Raw genomic sequence first — 22,945 nt, forward strand, 5'->3', positions numbered from 1 at the left:
TGGGTGGCCTATTCCAGTGCTTAACAACCCTTCCTGTAAAGAAGTTTTTCCTGATATCCAACCTAAACCTCCCCTGGTGTAGCTTGTGTCCATTTCTCCTTGTTCTGTCACCAAGAATAATGTTTAAGATTTTAGGTAGTGAAACCTATAACCTTTATTTGCCTTGAAAAATTGACTGTGATAGTCAGGGAATGCATGCAAACAAACAAAAAAACTGGAATTTCTGAAACAAGTTATTACTCGCATAAAAGAAAACAGCAGTAAAGACCAAGGGGCTCTCCACATAGAAGTGAACTGGGAGAGCTGCCATAGTGAAGGCATTTTCTAATGATATGTTGTGGAAAGTCTTTAACAATTAGAGGTGCTATGACTGTCTCTTAAACTCCATTTTCTATTTGCTTTAAGTGCAACAGCCAAACCTTTTCCTGATATCACAGGGTAACATCTCACTGTTTTTAGTGGGATTATCTGAATTTCCTTCAAAGGGCCCAGGCAAATAACTTCCATCAGGTGTTTCTCTGCTGCATGTGTGCCTACCTAGATTTCATATCCTATGGTACCATTTTCCATAATTTGGTTAAAAAGCACGTTTTCTAAGCGAGGACTGGGTTTGATGCGTGATACGCACTCAGCTCTGCATTGATAGCCGGTGATGTTGCTGGCACTGGCTCTGTAGGCGCTGTGATCCACAGGAGCTGTTCCCAAAGTCCCCGTGGGCTGTGGCGATGCCCCCAGCCCGTGCCCCCACCCCTCGTGGTATGTAACGTCCCCAACGCGAGGGCTCGGCACCATGCGAGTCCCGACAACCGAGACAGGGCGTTAACAGGTGATGCACAACCACCTGTGTGAAGCCGCTGGGCGGCCCTCCCGGGCTCTCTCAGAGCACTCCCCACGATAGACCCAGCTCCCCAGGGGGCTCCGCTCGGCTTCCTCCTCGGCGCACGAGGCGGGCAGGGAGGCCGGCCTCGCGGGGCACAGGCTGAGGCGGCGGCCCCGAGCCCTGCGGCCCGCCCCGCGCCGCCGCGGGTGGCGGGGGAGGTGCCGCTGCCGCCGAGGCGGGGCCCCGCTCCGCTCCGCCGCGCCCGGCCCGCACCGTTCCGCTCTGTCCGCGGCCCCTTTCTGGCTCCGCGGCTCCGGCGCGGCGCTGCTGCCGCGCTCCCCCGCCGCGGTTCCAGGCGCCTCCCGCCTCCCAGCATGAATGTGAGGAGGGTGGAGAGCATCTCGGCTCAGCTGGAGGAGGCCAGCTCTACAGGCGGTAGGACGGGAGCGGCGTGGGGGCGCGGAGCTTGTTTATTTATTTATTTATTTATTGTAGTTATTTTGGGGTTTTTCCCTTTACCTTTAAGTAGCAGGTCTCGCAACTTGGCGTGGGGCTTGTAGGGGGAGCTGCCTGCTTGCATGGGGTACATGCATCTGTGCTGTTTTGGAAAAATGTGTGCGCCTGTGGGGACGGGAAGCAAACGCTTAATGCCGGGGGTCTCGAGCTGAGACGAGCTGAACGCTTTGCAAAAACCAGCCGTAAGGTGCCCGCTGTTGCCGACCTGGTACTTTTGCCTTCACTGAAAATAGCCAGGGCTGAGAATAGACCTCCGGAGGCACCACACACCGAACTCCCGAGAGGTAATGTGGTCAGTCCCACGTTCACGTTTCTGCTTTAGTCTCATTGGTATCTTCTCGATGCTTAAATAACAACTACCTGATGGAGAGCAGCGTGCTCTGGTAAGCTAGGGGCTATCTGCTGCCTTTCTCTCCTCAGCGTTGCAATGTGGAATACACCTGAGAAGGATTGCAAAATAACTTGTGTTTAGGGGAGGAGAAGAGCAAACTTTGCTGTCTTCCATCACTACCAGGGTGTTAAGAGCTGTTCTGTCAACATCCGAAAGAAACATTTGTTTAGAAATGAAGCTGTGTGAATTCACTGTGCGTGACATTCTGCTGCCCTGTTTGATATAAAGTGGTTAAGCAGAGGAAGATTGGAGGATTAATGAATAATTTGCAAAATAGCCAGTCAGAAATAAGGAAAGTTGTTCTCTAAGACAGGATAGAAAACTGTTTCGTGTTTCCTTCTGTGTTGCTAGATTTCTCGTAAACTATGTGATGCCAGTGCACAGTAACAGCCTTGTTGTGAAGTTGCTTGAGAGACAGCAGTGTTCCCCCTTTGTTTTTTCATGTTCCAAAGTAGTCTTTCAGATTGTCAGAAGAGGCTCAGCTTCATGTCCTCTGTTGGATTGCGCTCAGCTTTTCACTCTCCTTACTGCTGTAGATGCACTTGCACGTTAGTTTAGCCCTTCGTATAGGGTACAGGATCACTTGCCTTGGGAATAGAGAACTTTTGTTCTGAGTGCGCAATTAGTTTTAGGCTACCGGCTCAATTGATAAACTATCTGTTAAATTCTTCAGAAAAACATACACTACAGGAATCCAGCAAAGGATTCAGCCATTAGTGTGATTCTTCTTACTGCTTTTCCAATCACAGCCCCAAAATTGGAATGAAGGCATTTTCCTCTCCATATAACCCTGTCAGCCTTACAGCTCTTCTCTGTTATGTATCAGAAAGTCACTGTTTTTCCATCCCGTGTTCTTCATCACTGATGAGTGCTGGCGCCTGTGGTACACCAACGGGACTGGTTGGCTAAACACAACTCGGGTCATAACTCAGACACTGTGGGATTTGCACAGCTGCTATTGAGGCATAGTTTGTTTTATGGGTCGTTGCTGTAGGTGTTGAAGCATAAAGTGCTTGCAGCTTAATGTTTCATCTTATGGGTTTAGATATAGTAACAAGAAAGCATCTTATGTAAACTGGGGAGATATGGTCTGAATCAATGCCATACAAATCATATGATATATCAAGATGGTATTTTTACATAAAATGTTTTCAGTTGAGCTATATATTGTTTGTGTTCTGTGTTGGTTCTCTTGATATGCATGCCTTGTCAGTTTTAGAACGGAACAATGGATTTGATTTATTTTAAACTTGTGATGGTCAGAGCCAACATACACTTTTGCACTGTTCAAAAGTAAAAAGCAAAATGTGATTGGAACATGAGTTACTGTAGGAAAAGCGTCTCTCAGAAATTTGTTCTTATGCCAGAAGTGGAAAAAATAAAGACAAAAATGACAGTGCTAAAAGCAAATTCTCTTTTAGGAGATCACCACTCAACATATACTCACTGCTCAGTCTCACCGCTGGCTTGATTTTTAAAGAAGCTTTACGCTCTGGGCTTCTTTCTTATATGAGAAAGCGCACTTGTGTTCATCTTCTCAAAAATTTTAATTCTTTTTGGTCTAAACTTCCCAGTCCACCTTTCTTTTCTCCAGTTGTCTATCTCCAGGCTTGCAGTCCTTTTCCAGGGCCAATAGCATTTCAGAATGTGTTTGTTGGTTACTTAATGGGCAAGTTTTCAATAGATTTGCTCTCACTATTTCTCTTTAAATATAAACTATCAATTAAAAAGTAGTATTTTAAGTATTGTGTCTGCAGCAGAGGGGTTTGCTGCATGGGAATCAGAAAATGTAACCAATGGAAGTGTAATTGTATATCTGCTTCATTTTTCCATGCAAAGTAAAGCCAAAGTAATGCACAGGCAGATTGAACTTTGCAAATTATTAGCAAAAGCAGGAAACATTTTGTACCTTTAAATGAGTAATGATGCCCTTTGGCTGCTCTTCCTCTTACATTTACCATATTGCAGCTTGGAGGACATCTTTTGTATTCAAGCTAGTGTTGGCTGAAGCACCACTGGGAGTTGTTGAGTAAGAAAATGTTTCCTGTCTGAAATATTCAACCATTGTAAGGGTGAACTGTTTCATCCATTGGCCCCATGAAAGTCTTTATCCATGTCTTTTCTGTGAGGCATTTGTGTTTGTGCTAGTGGCAGCCAAAACTCATCTGTTACCAGGTAAAGGCAATAAAGTGTCTTGGCAAAACCAATAGAGCAGAGGGAAATTATTCTTACCCACGGAATTGTTTCTAGTAATTTAACCATGTGATGTCTTGCGTGTTGAATATCTAGGACAAATTTAAGCGGCTGTGAATGGTAATATTTGTAAGGCATTATCAGGGTTACTCTTTGCTTTACTGTAGGATATCACAAATTCAAAATGGGGATTGTGCTGACCAGTAACCATTTTCTTATTCGTACAACAGAAATCTTTACAAAAGTAGTGAATTTTTTTAATGACAAGTCTTAAAGTTTTCTGTGTAGTGAGACAGGGCAGTCTCAAATGCTGCATGTAGGAAAGAGATTGTGCATAATGTAGAAATGACAACAGATAGAGCAATTAGTACCATCGAGAAATATTTGTACAACTTTAAGTAATCCTGGAGTTTAGTATTCTCTGTCATACCTTAAGGAGATCCTTATGCAGTAGTGATCACTTTTGGTTTTAACCAACAGCTTGCTGTTGTTGCTTGAGGTATTCTTATGAGACAGTGGGAGCAGTTCAAGAGGACAAAAAGCAACACAAGAAAAGAGCTAAATAAAAGAACATAGGAAAAAAAAATGTCAAGAAAAATGATGAAAGTTTTCAAAATATGGACTGGAAAACAGTGACAGAAAAATGAGGAATGAAAAAACAGCTTCCTATTCCACTTGGGATAGATATTAATGAGTGTGCCCTATTGAGGGATACCTGAAAAGGGAGGTGTATGTAGGACAAAGTCCTTCATATCCCAGTTTGGATTCATCTGACGCAATGAGAAGCAGTGACTTTGCAAGCGCCTTACATCAGTGCACTTACCAGAACTCTGGTTTGCCTAGGAGCTCCATCCATAGGGCATGCTATCAGCAGTCAGTGTCACTTTTGTCTACTAATGACCTCTTGTCCCTAAACAGTCTTCATCTTAGATTTGAGACACCTTCTTTTCATTTTATCTTATGCACATGTATTCCTGTGTCTCTGCCTGATTCCTTCATAACACAGATGCATTCTTCTTGTCGGAGCCACAGTCAGAAAGGTTGCTTTGAAATGCCATGTGTTTCTGTGTAAGTTAGAAATATGCAAGGAAAGGAATAAAATAAATGGACTCCTTATCTAATAAAGGAGATTTCTTTTATACCACAAATGCAAGTAAATGCAAATATTTTGTGTGTAAAAACATTCTCATTCATGCAGGATGGAGGAAAGAACTGCAGTACTGTATGCAGTGTAAGCTTCTTTTTAAAATTTTAGTCTTTGCCTTTCTAGTTTCTATGTTCACTGAGCAAATGAAGCAGTGATTAGATGCAAAATTCTAATATTGAGAGCTATGTTTGGTGTGAATGCTGAAAATGCCTTGGCTTCCCACCAGCGTCAACTTTATAGGTTTTGCACAAAATATTGTTTTCATTAATCTGTGCTTTGAAGCTTTTAATCATACTGGGAGAATTAATATAGATAGGATGATTTTCAGGTATACTGTGTTCAGAGAACTGACTCCAGGTGGTTGTAGACTTTATGAAATATAGAGGCAGATGGGATCTAGCAGTTAATGTAGCCGTAAGAGAAGTAGATAGCTTGTGTCATGGAAAGCTTTTACACTTTATCAGATATGCACTTAGGACTCATGCTTTGGGTTGGAACTGAATATTTGATCTGTGCAGTGTTCAGCTGTAATCTATCCCATCTCTACCATCCTGTTTGCCGTTGTGATTTATTCAGAATCTTTTGGCACTTGAAAAAGAAAGTATCTAAAAATACCACTATGTCTGATTGCTTCACTATTTCACAGATAAGTGCATTCTTGCTAGCCTGCCCTGCTATCCTTCCCCCCAAATTCTGCTTGTTCTTGCAAGTGTACAGACCACCAGAATAGATTGTATTCAGAACCTTGCTTGTCAAATGAACTCTGGTCATATATTGTCTGCTATTAGCAGAGGCCATTTCTCCTATTTGAGATGAGAGAGAAAATATTGGCACAAGTTTGTGTGCTGGGATAGGAGCCAAATCTTTTTTTTTTTTTTTTTTTCTCCCTGATAGTGGTAGTCAATACAGTCTGAACCAAGTAGGATTCTCTTATTTATTGGCACACAATTTAATTAAAAGCCCTTGACCTATTCTGAGCAGTGAGAATTCCAGACACAAAAACTTTCTTTGCTGAGGGCATAGCATGGTGGCACAGCTAGGGATGGTTAATGGACAAGTTTGGACGTTATATCTCCATAATGTTTGGCTCGAGCTATAATTTCTGTCTGTGTCAGAAGTAAACGGACAAAAGATTGACAACAGGTGTTAATTTTTTGATAGCATTTGTCACTTCAAAATCATGTTTTCTGTGGTGAGGTCTTTGCTTCCTATTGCTTTGCTGGCTAGTCAGTATTTGGCCCAGGTTTCTCACTGAGTACATCAGATGCAATCTGGAAGAGAAGTGAAAATGTATGCAATGTGTATATATATTTTTGTCTGTAGGGCTGTGAAAAGCCTGGAGTCCACTTATTTTGTGATGTTCTTCATTATTATTTTGCAGTTGTATTGCAGGAGACTTGTAGCGTCTTGTAGATCATGGATTTATTTTCATTTTCCACTCCTGCTCTGAGGGGGAAATCGGTTCTGCATTATTGCCTTCATGCACGTGACAGCAGTAGAGATTGGGGTCTGATCTTGCTGCTATGAATGTGAGAGGTCTATAGACAACTATAAATTGGCAGCAGTTTAAAATATGTTGTTGGGTGAAAAAATATATCGAATTATTCACTCAAACAGAAGAAAGCTGTATATCTGAACTCATACTGTGTTGTATTTCTGGCAGCCTAGTGAGACTTAATGTGGTATTAAAAGGATTTAGCTTTCTGTCAAAGGTCTGAAATAAATGTAGTGTTGCTCTTCTTTTTTTTATTCTTTTTCACCTATAGAACCCTTTTTAAATTATTATTATTATTATTTTTTTTAGAGATACAGTTTGTAGTCATGATCATCTGTTGTATAAGTTATGCTGCAGTGACACAGACAGTGGTGCAAAAGCCACAGATGCTTATGTGTGCTCTGGAGGAACTACAGGTGGAGGGCATGGTAAAAGGGAATTTTTAGCTATAAATGTCTTGCTCTCTTAAGAACACTTCACACGTTAGTGTTTGGACTTTATTGTAAGAGAAAGTATATTTGTAGGCTAGATATTTTCACCAAATTAAATGTAAGCCCAGAAGCTTTGTGGAGCACCCTGAGGTGTCTAGTCCTCTAATGCACGTTACAGCATTGTACCACAAAGGGACTAAGTGGTGACACGTAGAAATTGTTATACAAAATTAAAGACTTTAAATGTCCTAAGACGTAGATTGCAAGGTGATTTCTTTGTACCATACTGTCAGTAAGAAAGGGTTTGCTATTTCAAGGACATGAAGAAAGACCAATTTTACTCATGTATTGTCTTGGTCTCTCAATTTTCAGTTATCTTTCCAGCAGAGAGAATTTTTATGAATATTGCTTTGGTCATTCGGTTTTAGAATAACAAATCTATTTTCTGTTTCTGAATAATTTTTGCTTGCACTTGTAAGCCTGAAGTAACAGTTAGGATTTATTAGAATTTTAAAGATGTAGCCATAAACATTTGTGATGAGTCTGATTTGTCACAGTGTGGTGTGCTTTTATTATTTTTTTTCCAGCCATAAACTCATTTATCCTTGCCCAAAGTGGGAACAACCAGAAGAGCACATCATCATGGTAACTCATTTACTCTCCTCGCTGTTCCTATAAACCCTTTGATACAACTGGGAATAATTGCAGTGAATAAGGATCCTAATATTTGTGCAGATCAGGAGAATGCTAAACCTGGAACTGAACACAGTTTGAGATTTTGTGATTGCATGCAAAGAAAGGAAACAGCTGTACTGGAAATACTTAGCAGTAATTAAAGGCTTTATATCTCTGGTATATCTTGATATAAAGTCAAATGACCCAAACCTCTTACTGAATTGCTCATCTACACAGTTAACAGTAAAAAGAGCAGAATGTATCTCCAGTCTCTTAATATCTATATGAAATAGTATCTTGGGGGTTCCCTAAATTGTACTGCCTGGCTGCTGCTGCTGCCAGAAGCGTACTTGCTGTCTGGGCATGTACGGTATGTTTTACTCTAGCTATTTTCCTTGCTGTAAAAGGGCTACAGTAGGGGAAAAAAACAGTGAAGATAGTGGTGCTTATACTGCTCTAGTAGAGGAATTCTTGGGTTAGATTCTGAGCCTGTTTCTTGTATGCTCTCACAGAATTATGTCTAGTAATCTGCAGCAATTGATTTCCAAATCCTTGAACAGTTTTATGAAGTAGAACAGAAACAATGATTCAGATGATATCACTGAGTCACTGCATACATGGAGCCTGCAATATTAACAAATATCTCTGTTTGCGTATCAAATGCAGTAATATTATTTTTTTCATTTTGTTGGTTGCTCTCCAAAGCATGGTTTTTAATCACTTAAGAGTTGCTGTACTACAGTATGTCCTGTTCTTTGCTTGTACTGCCTCTATAGTTTTTTGTTTCAAATTTTGATTGAAAATAACATTTTATAAGAAAGAAATTATACTCTACTCCATCTCACATGCATTTGTGAATACAGTTTGGTTTGATGAGTGCTGACAAAACCCCTGGAAAAATTTATGAAATTTATTTAACTTAGAACATAATGTTGTAATGCTGTTACAAATTTTAATAAAAACATGTTGAAAGACAACATGGTGCCAAACAAGATAGACACAGCGCAACAAAACAATTGCACTAAGTGGACAATGTCCTCATGCATTCAGTAAATCGTAATGGGGGGCAAGTAAAGTTGTTGGCTTTTTCATTTTTTTCCATTTATTTTTAATATCTTGTGTCATGCAGTTTGAAATGATGATCATCTGACAGTTTTACCATGTAGTATCTGTCAGATAAAGGTGTCACTGCAACTAAACAAGATTATTAATTTTTTAGTATGTAGATATAAACAGGCTAAATAACAGATTAACTATATATATATATATTTACTTTATACCTTTTAAAAACTAGTACTATTTTAATGCTTTTATGTGAATGTTGCTGCTCGTGGTCTCAAAGATTATCCTATGAAGGTTTGACTTTGAAGGTTGTAGAGCATGCCAGACTATTTTTCAGCATAAAGTGTCCCCTGCACATTGTTTGCACCAGCACTGGGAATGATTCAGGACAGGTGTTTGCGTGCAGGACGGGTGGGTGATGGGGTAACGACAAGCTGAGCTCTGCATCTTGAGCCCTCACCCAAACAGGTAGAAGAAATGTAAGAAAAAATTGTCAAGAAATGCCTTCTCATGGTATCTGAGCAAGCTGACTGTGGGATCTGCTGTTCTATTATCTTTACCTGGAGATAAATAAACTGTACTTATCTACCATGCGTAGGGGAAAAATCCATAATGAATGCTTTTTTGAAGCAATAAAAATGATGTATTTCAAGTAGATCCAGTGATAGAATTGTGTTTTGCTTTACTGAATCCTGGTTGCAGTATGGCAGGTGTTTCCTCAGGTCATAGGACACACCATAGGTCTTTTAACGAAAGTTTTAACGAAATGATAGCCAGATGTCATGTATCATCCTGACTATTGACTTATATTCCAATGCTCAGTATGTGAACTCTACATCTTTAATGATTCATTCTTTCCATTCTTTCTCTTTTTCCTTTTCCATGTTGACTTATGTGCATCTGAGGTTATTTGGTTGCATTCTGAGATATGACATTATAAAAGGTATGACATGTAGTAATACTGTAGGAAATAGAGAAAAATAAATCCATATTGTTCCTCTGTAGTATTGTGTGCTGGCAGCATCCCCCTGCTGAAACATATATATTATGAACTTCTTCGTTAGCTTTCTTTATTTTAAAGCCATTGCTTTCAGTCTGTTCCTGTAGGTTTACATACTTGTGCCCCTGTCAAGGCACTGGGGAGAGAGGAGGCCAAACAGCAAGATGGAATTAGTAAAGGGCTTGCATGGTGGTGAATGCCTCCTTTGCAGGAGGAGGCTGAACTTCTGAGTTGTTCAAGTAGTCGCCCTGTTTTGCCTCTATTTGGTTGCCACTTGGAAGGGTCATATGAACCCCTCACCCAAAAGAGCCCTTCTCTCCTTCTTGGTGTAATCTTATTCCTTGTTCTGATTATGTTTAGATGTTATGCAGTTTATTTTTTTTCAAAGTTGGTTGATTGTCACAGAAAAGGAGAATATCTGATGCTTCCAGTGAACTGGTGGGACAGTATGCAAGTTTTATAAAGCTGAATTCCAATAGCCAGCAGGAAAAATATGATGAGGTTAAGGTGAGGAAGGAACACATCTAACCAAGGGTATATATGGTGACAGAGTTCTTTCCGTGGCACACTGGCTATCACATTCTGCCCCCTAGTACTTCAGATGTTTGTTAATATGTAAGATAGTGGGACTGCAGTGTAGTAGAATACCTTGTTTTAATTAGCTTTCAAGGTCCTACACCATTTAGGTATTATGTAGACTTGCAAAAATATTTGCTTCATTTGCACCTTGGTGTTTTTTTTTGCCAGCTAATTTTCTGATCCTAAAATAGAATAAAACAGTTCGAGGTTTCAATACACTCAGAAACAAGAAGTGATCTGTGAGTTATAACAGACTTCTTGAGATTTTTTTTTTCTTTCCAAAGAGAATATTTAAAAATACAGTCAGAAGCATTTTGGCATGGTCACAATGGAATGCCAGACTATCTGAAAGGTGTCAGTAAATTTCTAACAACATATTAAATTGCTACTAGACTGACAGTCTATTAAGGCTTTTTCAATTAAAGAAGAAAGTAGGCTTTTTTGTCTATTTTCCTTTCAAGAACCCATAACACTAATGGTGTGTTTTCCAATATGCTGCATCACAAAGAATACATGAATAAACAGCTGTCAGTTGTGAGACTAATTCCTCACTGAAAACAACAAGCCTGATGACATTATTAAATTGTTATTTGGCAAATGGTAACTTACAGTGCTGCTCATACAGATGGCGGGTTATCCATTTTGCAGATGTAGCTTTAGAAGTGTGAATTCAGTAGTAGGCATATAGTTAAGAAATCAGTGTCAGTTTGTCTAATTGTTGGAACAATGCTAAAAGAACACTTCATTTTGAAAGAGAAGGCAGACTGATTAAATATATTGAACTGAAGCAAATAATGTAAATTTCTTGATGCCTAAGTACCTATTTCAGTTTGATTAGAAGGTCTGAATATAAGACCATTGCAATACAGTGTAGTGTTCACAACTGAGAATCATTGTGTTGTACTTAAGGAATATGCATTGTCAAAAATGTTTGAACAGCAGACTATTAGTCCTTTAGATCCTGAAATCTCTTACAGAGAAGGAAAGAAAGCTTTTATCTCTTCCTGTATAGTCTATAATTTCTTAAATTTATTAAACCAAAGAAGATAGACTCTGGCTTTATAGGATACCAAGCTACACTGACAATATATCTTGTAGTGCTAATGCTAATGAAAGCTTTTAATACTAACAAAAGTATATGAGAGACAAAATGACATATTGAAATAGAGCCTGTTTCCCTGCTCAGGATTTTGGAGAATATTTCCAGTGGAGACCAACCTAATTATAACTTACTCTTTTAAAGAGTCAGCTAATTATTTGCTTTCTGGGAAACAAAACTTCAAGGAATGCTCATGTATCCGGGTATCATTATTTAAGAAACACATATTTTAAGAACAGTAAAAGTACACAAACACCACCAAAGCTGAGCATTTTCTGTCTGATGATAAAATGGCGCACACTCAGTCAAGTTTCTAGGTATATGTTCTGCTGTGAATGCTGAGTACAGTTGTCTACTCAGGGTAGAAATGCAAAATGCAGCTCAGCGTTTTTATTACATGCATTTGTAATTTTCAGATAAAAGCAATAAAGATGTAGGATTACAGAAAAATTGTTCAGGAGAGAAGTTGAGAACTCTTATTATCTATCCTGATGGCCAAAGGCAGGATCAAATATTTATGGTAGTCCAGGCAATTTTATGTCTTATATGTACTTAAAATCTACTAAGTGATTCATAACATTGATATATAATTTACTTCAAAATTTGTGTTTGCTGGTACGAAGTTTTTCTAAGTTCTAAAGTAAAGCGTACTTTTAAGTCCTACAACACATAACTGATGAAATAGCCCAGATTTTACAGCTGAATAGGATGAAAACATTGTGGCATGAAAATTAGACTGTTGTCATACTTTCAGGTAAGAATGCCTGCCCCTTTTACAGCTGTGCTCTACATGTTCAGTAGTGTCAGATCACCCAGATGGACATGTGTTACCTAAATAGTTTTTCTTTCTGTTTCTGTAGGATAAGTTATTTATTTGGAACTCTACCTTACGTCTTTTATTTAACAAATGAATCTTTGAGAGTTGGGTTTTTTTTTTTTTAATCTTCTACATTCAAAGTAGTTTACTGACCACAATGCTTGAAATAGGGGTGGGGGGAAAAGGAAAAAAAGATTTGGTGCAATTTTAATCTTTAATTTCCAAAAGTTACTGCTTCGCACATAGGACATTTACAGCTTCCCCCTGTTGATGGTAGGAGTTACATCCTCAACAGAGGTGAGAATGTAATCTCCCACCACCTGTTTGATGAGTAATCACCATGGAGTAAGCATCCTTGCAGTGCAGCAAATCTTTTGTAGCTCTCAGGAATTTGGGATGTGGAAAGAGCTGCTGTCTTACAAGAAATAACAACTACTGACTCCCCTTTTTCTGTGGGAAGTTTGATGGAATACTGCATGGATGTGTATGGGCCTTCAGAACTTGTCTGTTTTGTGATATGAATTCCAAATAAATGGAGATAAAGACAACTTCCATAGCTTTCTAGCGATGGCGTTTAGACTTTTAGAAAGGAGATATGGAAATGAGAGGAAAACTTTGTCAGTGAACTTTTTATGAACTGCTTCTTTTCTAAGGGTATTTCAGCTCTTGAACATTTGATACATAGCATGAACATCTTTCTCTCTTTCATAAATAAAAACTGAAGACAGTTACTTTAAACATTTTTTTTAACATGAAAAGTCAGTGTCGTAGGCAATAGCAAAGCTTTTGAAGTTTCAAACACTTGTTATTCAGATTTTTTATCAGTGCTCACACTTGAAAATGTGCCTCTGCTTTATTTCAGTGTTTTTGTCAAATGTTGTTATAATGATAAAATAGTGTGTGCTCATTTTGCTCTTCTTTTTCAAGGCTGATGTATATAAGACTTTAACTATGAAGGATGTTGTATATCATGCCAGTTTAATCCTTCCTAGTTTTAATTTTTGGTGTATATATGCTGAAAGACTTTCACTTTTGTCCAGTGATTTTGTACCTGATTAAAATCACCATCTTGCATTACATTACAATGCAAATGGCCACAGAGGATTTATCTTTTCCAAATTCATTTTTATCACTTGATGGTTTAGGGGTATGGCACTTTAGAACTCTCTTCAGGAAAGTTCTGTGATAGCTCATCTGTGGATGTTAATAAATTAAACTGTGTGTTTGAATTCAGTGGTGAGATGTGATAAAGCTGTGTTAATTAGCCCAGGTGGAGCCTTTTATCAGGTAGTTCTCCAGAGGCACTAAGCTGGCTTTCTGACTTTACACCATTCAACGTTTCTTGTGTTCAACTTGCTTGGAAAAAACATTGATTTTTACACACGTAACAGATTCTTCTCTGTGTATACTTTGGCAGCTTCATGGTGTTAACATTTATTATAACTAATGTGTTTTATAAATCGTGTGGCTTTGCCTTCACAGTATCCATTCTCCCTGTGAATTTAATTTGTATGTGCTATAAATCTGTCTAGGATTTTCTTTTTCCTTCAGAACAACTGTGTTGGACACTTGACCTTACCTAGAAATAAAGCATGCAATTAAATCTATTTGTTGTGCCTATTCCTATATAACTTCTTATCAGCCTAGTCATTACTTTTTTATTGAGCTATGAAGCCAGCAATCATTTACCCTTTGATAGTGCTGTAAGGAGATCCACACTGTGAACCTATCCCCCAATGAACAATACTTTTTAATTAAAATTCTCACCATCTTAGAATAAGATCCAGCTTTCCAGCCACTCTGTCCCAAACTTGTGGTGTTGCACAGGGATGCTGTGACAAAAATGCACGACTCGACACTTGATCTTGTTGAAACTCATACAGTTGACCTCAGCCCAGAAATCCAGCCTGTCCAGATCTTTCTGTAGGGCCTTTCTACCACCAAGCAGATCAGTACTTCCTACCAGCTTGGTATCGCCTGCAAACTTACTGAAGGTGATCTCAATCGCCTCATCCAGATCATCAGTAAAGACAGTAAACAGAGTTGGCCCCAATATTTACCTCTAGGGAGCACTACTTGTGTCTGGTCACCAGCTGGATTTAACTCCATTTGCTACCACTCACTGGGTCCAATAATCCAGTCGGTTTTTAACCAACAAAGAATGTATCTGTCAGTCCATGAGCTGCAAGCTTCTCCTGGAGAATACTGCAGGAGACAATGTCAAAGACTTTGGTAAAGTCTAGGTGGACTACATTAACTGCCTTTTCCTCATCCACTGTATGGGTCATCTGAGTTCAGAAGGAGATCAGGTTGGTCAAGCAGGACCTGATTTTCATGAGCCCATGCTGGATGGGCTGAATCTGTGATTGTCCCACACATGCTATGTGATTTCCCTCAAGATGATCTGCTCAATAACCTTTCCTAGCACCGAAATCAGACTGATGAGCCTGTAGTTCCCTGGATCTTTCCTCATATGTTTCTTGTAGATGGGCATCATGCTGGCTAGTTTGATTAACTGAATACCTGCTAATAGTTAGAATACAGTAACTGATCTTCTGGAGCACATCTTCTTACTTAGCTCCATCTCAAAGTATCCAATTTGTGCACTATCCATCCATTCCATGATTTAAACCAGAATGTAGTATCTAGGGGCTGTTAGGTGACTTCTTCTGAGAGCATGCTCCTGATCTGAATGGAAGTGTTAACATTTACATGCCAGACAGCACTGTGGGAGACTTCCAGTTCTCCAGGGGACCAGAAATTGTGTGTCTGTTGAATTAGTTTCATCTGCTTAGCAGAATTCAAATGTCATCCTTTCTAGTTCATGGAATTTATGGAGACATGCCTTGCACCTATATATATTAGGGTTTACTAAAATGCAGTAAAATATTTGGAGTAGATATTAATTTCACCAAAATTGCAGATTGTAAGTTATTAAAGCCAAATCCCTTGCTAGAGGTGTTTGAAAATCTAATCACTATCACCAAGCAACAGCATCACTGAGGAGAAACGGTACTCAGTATTTGATAACTACAATCACTTGCACTGATTGACATAATAGTCATTATGTGTGTTCAGGCTACTCATGTCGTTGTGCCTATAGAATGGTAATGTGCAGAAGTTTGTACAGAATTTCCATTAGCAAAATGCATTATTGAACAGGAAAACAGCTGTGTCAAAAATAAGCATCGCAGGTTTTAAAAGTAGAATATGTGTGTGCTAGAATTTCAGTTTTGGACTTGATATGTGTATTAGATCGGTAGTATTGCATGCTGCATTCTGCAACATTATATAGACATGCACTGGTAACTTCTGTGTTTCTGACTGCAATTAATTATTAACAGAAAATTATATAAAATCAATACAAAAACAGAGGAAAAATAAGACAATAATTACATTATAAAGTCTTAGAATGTTTTGAGTTGGAAGGGACCATCTAGTTTGAACAGTTCTGGCATAGGCAAGGACATGTTGCAATCAGTCCCTAGATCAGGTTGCCTCAAAGCCCCATGTAACCTGACCTTGAACATTTCCAGGGTTGGAGCATCTGCAACTCTGGGCAGTGTCTGTTTGTGATTGCACTAAAATCTGAAATTTTAAACTACAGTGCATGAGTTGTGCTGCTCCCTGACTGGTTTTAAGTACATTTGTAGTTTGTTTGTAGCAATTGAGTAGAATTTTCCTTACACACCACGGCTGTATGGTCTAATAGTTCTCTTGCTCACTTTAGAAATGGCCACAAAGCCAAAGGAACTTCATTTGGTCTTCATCATGTTTTTAAGCTCAGAAACTACACCTTGCAATGCCTTTCTGTCCTAAGGATTCATATGTAATGTAGAGTGATTATGCTTCTTTTAAACATTGTTAAATTGCTTCCAAATCCAATTATCTCAGGAATGACGCAGCTAACAGATTTATTCTTAGCTCTTGTAAGTAACATCTCAGCCTACTATGAAAAACATTTTAAAATCTTGAAGATGAAGACTTCATTCCTAGTCCCCCACGTTCACTGTGCTTAAACGCCATATAGATTTCTTTTTCCCAGAGTTCTGTGAAAGCAGAGCTAAGAAGGAATTAAGGGCAATTTTTTGAGGGCTGAAAGTGACTGAAAATTTCTACTTAGCACTGGGGAGACCACACTTGGAATACTGGGCCCTTTCTGGGCTGCCCAGGAAGACATGGACATAATGGAGAAAGTCGTGCAAAGAGCCATGCAGAAGATAGAGGGAATGGAGCATGTCTCCTATGAGAGGCTGAGAGAGCTGGGACTGTTCAGCTGGGTGAAGAGGAATCTTAGGGGAAAATTATCAGTAAGTAGAAACATCTGAAGAGAGGCTGTAGAGGGCGTGGCGCCAGGCTCTTTTCAGTGGTGCCCAGTACCAGGACCAGAGGCAGTGGACTCAAACTGGAGCACAGGAGGTCCCTTCTGTACCATCAGGCTGTGCTTCTGTGCTGTGCTGGTGATGGAGCACTGGCACAGGCTGCCTGGGTACTGTGAAATATCCTCCTTGCAGATCTTCAGAAGCCATCTGGATGTAGGCCTGGGCACCATGCTCTGGTTTCCCTTCTGGGGGGGACCAGGTAAGGACTCTTCCAACTTCAGCTGTTCAGTGGTACTGTGATTGAAACAGATGACTTTAAGAACTGCCATTATATGCTATAGGTGCATTAACTGTAATTGAATTTGTAGGGATGCTTTTCTTTTTGTGGCCACTAAAATATTGCATTTTTCATCTTCTTAGATTTTTATACAAACTTCTGTATATAAAAATATCAGGGATAATCCTCTCTGAGGAGAACAGAAAATTTGAATTAATATATTTAAGCAAATGGCAAGGAAAGCAGTAGTCACCTATGAAATTGAAAGAGTGGTTCTGCAGTTTGATGCAGTGTGTAACTAATAGGTTAAGGATTACAAAAGAATTGTTTTATGCATTGTTTTAAGTAATTTACTTCTCAATTAGCTGAATGCAAGAAAACTTTATTAGCTTCATTTTTTTACTGTGTCTGTGTGTATGGTATTTGATTTTGTTGTATATGCATGGTGTTTCTAAATGAAATGAATAGGTCAGCTGGATAAACTGTCTAAATCCGTTCATACTGGCTTTTACAGAAGTTTTCAAAGCCTAAGTCTGGGATGTGCACAAAGCTGTTCCCTTTTCCCAGTGAAAATGTAAACCAGATTAGTGGGGCTGGAGCTTCCTCATGTTTTCACTTTGATTGATTAAATTAAGTTGGAAGTTTCCTGCGTTGTAGCCCATGACAGTACCATGTAGATATTGTATAATGACCCATTTAAGAAATGCAGTCAGAACAGATGCTGTAAGAATTGCATATTAACATGAGTAGAGAAAACGCCTTCAGTCAAGTGAAGAATTTTGCGGTTGCTAGTTGAACACAGGGAGCTGAACTCAAGTAAATATTAGCCTATTTTTAAAGAATAATGTTAAAAGGTTGTATCATTATATAAGCCAGAGCCTTTTCTTTAGAATTGTACCATTAAATTTTTCTCTTCATCTTTATTTGAAAATGAGAAATTTTCACCTGAACTGATTTCTGGCTACAGCCTCATTTTATGCTATGTTGGATACCAATCCTGCTACTATGAGTTTACTCTTTCTTTTTTAATATTGATAAAAAGTAAACCATTAGTTTTAAAGTTGTCTTATGGAGAGCTGTTGGTGTTAATGAGAAGCACTTTAAAAATGTTTAAGGGAACAGCTGAAATACTTGTATTTTTTCTGAAATCTCTTTTCTTGTAAGACTTACTCATCATTATAACAGAATATCAATGTAAACTTGTCTGCAACCTTTTGTTACATCTAATTATTAGAAAAATCTTAGTAATAATCAAAAAATCTGACTGTTCCAAACATGTAAAATTCCACATTTTGATTATCAGATTACATTTTGTGTCAAAATCACATGTAAGAAAATTGCCCATTAGATTTTGCAAACTCATGAGAGTTTAAAAGCAGATTATAACACTGAGGTGGTACTTCTGCGCACATAAGCTCTCAGCTGGGTTTGAAGGCAGGACTCATTGTAAGCTGTATTTTCAGATCTTCAGGGCCTGCACTAAAGACTTCAATGGGACAGTTGTTCAAAATCGAAAAAAATGCTCTGTTAGTACTTGTCAATGCTATGCCAGTAATTTTAGTAGAGAGGAGATAGATACAGTTGCTGCAGTTTATTTATTAGCTATGTGCTCACTTTGAAACTTCTTTTCCAGCTTTTCAAAGCACAAGTAACAACAAAATGCTAAATGCTCAAAAATGAAAACTAAAAATTTCATATAATAAAACATGACTACAGTTCTGTTTCAAATAAATGCCTGTCATAAGAGTTAAAACAACAAAAAGGAGATTCAGAAGCTATTGCAATTACTTGTGGGGTGAGCTTTTTAGTACATGCTACTTACTTACACTTTTTTTTTTTTTTTTTTTTAATTCCTACTGAAAAAGGTAAACTAAATTGACCATTGTAAGTATCCATTAATTTCTGTTGATAAGGTACAAAATCTGACAATTTATGCTCAAAATTATTCAGGAATTAAAGGGATTTTGACTAAAAGAGAGCCTGCATTCTTGCTCTTCTCCCTCAAGCTCTAAAACGCTATCGTCAGGATTGAGGATAGAAACCCTTTATCTAGACTGAGAAAAAGAAAATAGCCTGGTTATATTAGTTTGTTACTTTTTACCAAATTAATGTAGAGCCTGTTCAGGATCCTGGTTTCTGTATTCATTAAAGCAAATGACTTTGTTAATACTAACTAGCGGCAATTTGGGGTTACATTAGACCTTAATTAAAGCTAGCTCTAAGTGTTGTGTGTGGATGTCACCGTATGGAACTAAAAACACTTCAGTGCTGTTGTAAAGCTCTCACAGTAGTGAACTGACAGTGATTTAGAAAAGAGCTCTTGAAGTAATTCTTTTTATATTGCTTTTTCCATCTTGCAGCCAACTTCAGCTTTTCAGGTGGGAACACGGTTTGTAAGGTAATAGTCTTTTTTTTTGTTGTTTTTTTTAATGTCTTATTAAAATGAATTTTTTTTGCTAGTCATCCAGCAATTAATTTAATATGGATGGTAGTAGGTTTGGATATTTTGATTAGTTTGCAGTTCAGCTAGAAAAGGATTATGATAACTAGTAACAGTAGAAGTACTTATTTTAAACTGTTTTTGCAGAAGAATGATTTCTTGTTTTATGTGATTATTTCCTAATATCTCTTTTATCTCTTGATCTACATACCTAAAGGATGCTGAAATGAGTGCTTTACATTCTTGTTTAGCATATCTGATATTTAAAACTTCTGATACAAGGGATCTGTTTCATTTCTCTGCTTTCCCTTTCAGTACGTCTAAATATTTTTGATATTTTGAGATATTTGAGATAAAGTGCATCAGGCCTTAGGAGATTGAAAGGGAAAACAGAAAGAAAAAGTAAAAAATTGAAAGGTGGAGAAGAAAAAAATAGTCTGTCTAGCTTCCTGTTTTCTGTGCTGCTTGTTGATCTTAAGGACTTTCTTACATGGATATCAGTGTGACTTAGTCCTTAAAACGTTTATCCAGCAGTTTATTTGGGCTGTACGTGTAACTTCTGTTAACAGTAAAGGGAAAACTAAGTAGGAAGAGAATGGGTTTGACATCACATAGTCTACTTGTAAAGGTGTATTTAAATCAAGTTGCCAATTACCTGGCTTCCCTGGTTTATTGTTCTTCTCTTTAAGATCTCTCTTTTTATAAATTAGCAAAGTTTAGGTACCATGTAAGTAGCAAAGACAGCTGTGCAACATCGTGTTAGATGGAAAAATCCAGACATATTGCTCTGTAATTCAAATTATAATTCAACCTTCAACAAAATGAATTAAATATTGATGGTAGGTCCTCCCCTTCAAATTCTTTATTCATAGAGCGCTTCAGGATTCGTGTGGCTTCTGCTCCCTTGAGGGCTTACACAGTTAGACTTAAACTGAACACAATTCAGCAACAGTTAATGGGACAACTTAGATACGGCTGATTCCATTTCAACTGTATTTTGGCACTTAGCTTTAGTATTTTCATTTTTAGAAAAGTTTTTCTTCCTGTTCTTAACTGTCTACCCAAACAGAAGAAAGAAAACATCTCTAGGCTTTGTAGAAGGCTTTTTTGGAATGCCTTGCTTTTCCCTGTGGAAATCTTCAAGTATAATGACTTTTTTTTTTGCTGACATAATCTTTCAAGATTTCTACAGGGAGTAGCAGTGGGTTCTAAAATAAAATTGTACTTTTCAAAATGTGTCACAAGGTCTTAAAGTCTCCAGTGAGTTTTCTCTCTATAAATATTAAAAAAAAAAAACAAAAGGATTGAGAATAAATTTTGTAATTTTTAACTGTTTTATAAAATGAATTTCCAAAAAGTCAAGATCATCCTATCAAGAGCAACAGAAGAATCTGGGAGTTTTATTTTAAGATTGAGATGAACAGTGCCTCATACAAGTGTATAGGACTTTGGCAAGTGTGGCAAACGGAGAAATCTCTCTTCCTTGCCATAAATATTATATGTTTTCAGTCTGACTGAAGACTTAATGCAGGCAAGAAAGCAATTACCAATTTTTTATGGGTCAAACCATTGCTTTCTGACAAGTTTACTTAAAAATAGACATATGGGACTAGGTTAAGTGATAAAAAAATCTTTTATGTGCCTTACTTTTCATGTTAGGAAAGTACTTCTGCCACTTGAAAATCAGTCATTCCCAGCACATTGTACTTACCTGGATTGGACCTAGTTTTATTTTTTTAGACATAGCAAGTTTAGCCTTCTGTGTAAAGGAGCTGGACTTTTTTAGAGAGAGATTAGAGGTAATGTCAATCTATGCCTCAACTGCTGTCACTGCATGGCCTGATTCTTTTGAAGACTCAAGAGGTGGCTATTAAATACTTACTTTACAATGAGAAAGGACCACATTGAAATTTCATGGAAATAAGAAAAGATTTTAATTACCATAATTTAGTGAATAAAATGCTACTTCAGCTCAAATACTGAAATAATCTGATGTTTTTTGGACACAACAAGGAGAAAATACTCTTCCCAGATCATTTAGTGCAAGTAGGAATCAGTTTAAGAGAACTGTAAATACTAACTGAGCCTTGACAATGCTGACTTCTTTGAAATGATGCTAAATATAAGAGATTTCCCGTTCATAGGAGAAATAGTCTGAGCATTTTCTTTTTCAGCTAAACAGAGACACTTCAAACTCCACACAAAATTTAGGGCTGTGAGCCTGGGGGGAGAAGCTAAAAGTTGGGGAGTTGACAGCATTGCTGGGTATCCATCCATACCTACAACCTTTTAATTCCAGCTGCTTTGGGTCCTCAGAACCTGACAATTTGCACAGAGGTGCCCTTTCATGCAATAGTGCTGCTGCTTGCAGCTGCCTGGTGCTTGTATCCCCTTCTCATTCCCCAGTCTTATGCCAGGGTTTGGGAGGGGTTATTGCAAAGCAGCTCAGCTCCTTCTGAAATGACCATGAAAATTTTATACTGCTCTGTTTCATATCACTGCGAGCACTGGTAATGATTTTAATCTTCCAATTTTTTAAACAGGTGATTATATTGTTATCATTAGTTCTTGAGTGTTCTGGCTTCCATCAGGTCAGTGACTCAAGGAAGTAAAAACGTTGAATTCAAAAGTTTATTTCCCAACTTCTTCCAGCTGGGCCATATTGCAAATCTAAAATAACCCTTTTGTTGGATTTCTGAACTGTTTCTTTGTTTGATGTGGCCTTGGCAAAGATTTGGCAACTTCTGAAGCATGTCTAGTGTTAGAAAGGTGTTGTAATCCTGATATTGTGTTTTAGCTAACTGTAGCAACAACTTTTGAAGGGCACCAGCATTTACTGACTTACCTGCATCTCAGAGGCTGAGGAGTTTGTTTTCAACACCTTATCTGAAATCAATTAATTTTTCTGGATTTTTGGAACTTGAAAGTTTATTTATTTAAAATATCCATTGAATGTTTGAATAAAGGTCAAGAATGGTTAAAATTGATAATAGATAGCTTGCACATGTGAAAATTCTGGTGTTTGCAAATTTTATGGCAATTAAATTTGGCAGAACTGCTGACATCAGCAGATGCAGTGGTGTCAGTATTTGTTTGCAACCTTTTTTTTTTTTCTTAACTCAGAAATTGGAATTTTTATACAAAGATTTTAGTAGTTTTGCTATTTAAGTGTTTTTTTTAAAAACCCTTCAAAATGTTCTAAAATTCCAGTAAATTGATGAGCCAGTATTGAAGAAGTTGCTGCAAAAATGTTCTTTCTTCTTTCTAAGTAAAGTTGATCAAAAAGAGAGAACAAAGTAGATTTAAACCTCTAATATTTTTAAATATATAGGTTGCTCCAAAAATAATGCATCCTACTTATTTCCATGGAAACTACAATAGTGACGAAGAGCTCAATAATATGTGGTAATTTGCGTGCAAATTAAGTGGGAGAATTCAATAGCTGTCCTATGCACTGTATATGAATAGCTTTTAATAATATACACTGCAGGAGATCATACAAATAATTCGTCTTTGAACTTTGCTTTCTTCTTTCTTGCAAGTTTTCTAATGCTCTGCAGCATTAAACTCATCTCTCTCCATTTACCAACCTCTTAAAAAAAGAATTTTTTTCTATGCCGACTTCAGGCTGTTGGCACAAAGTTAACTGCGTGCTAATTACGTTTCAAATATTTTCTGTGC

At 37.9% G+C, this 22,945-nt stretch overlaps 1 protein-coding gene across 2 annotated transcripts in view; it reads left to right on the forward strand.

Annotated features, from left to right (window-relative positions):
- The first annotated feature begins 1,062 nt into the window (after nt 1-1,062).
- KCNIP4 (potassium voltage-gated channel interacting protein 4) overlaps nt 1,063-22,945 on the forward strand; it is a 380,467-nt gene continuing 358,584 nt past the window's right edge. For both annotated transcript variants that reach the window (XM_048941682.1, XM_048941687.1), the window contains exon 1: nt 1,063-1,255. In XM_048941682.1, coding sequence (XP_048797639.1) covers nt 1,195-1,255 — 61 coding nt within the window. In that variant the 5' untranslated portion in view covers nt 1,063-1,194. The remainder of the gene's footprint in view (nt 1,256-22,945) is intronic.

This window comes from Lagopus muta, chromosome 4 (assembly GCF_023343835.1).
Source record: "Lagopus muta isolate bLagMut1 chromosome 4, bLagMut1 primary, whole genome shotgun sequence".
NCBI classification, from domain to species: Eukaryota; Metazoa; Chordata; class Aves; order Galliformes; family Phasianidae; genus Lagopus; species Lagopus muta.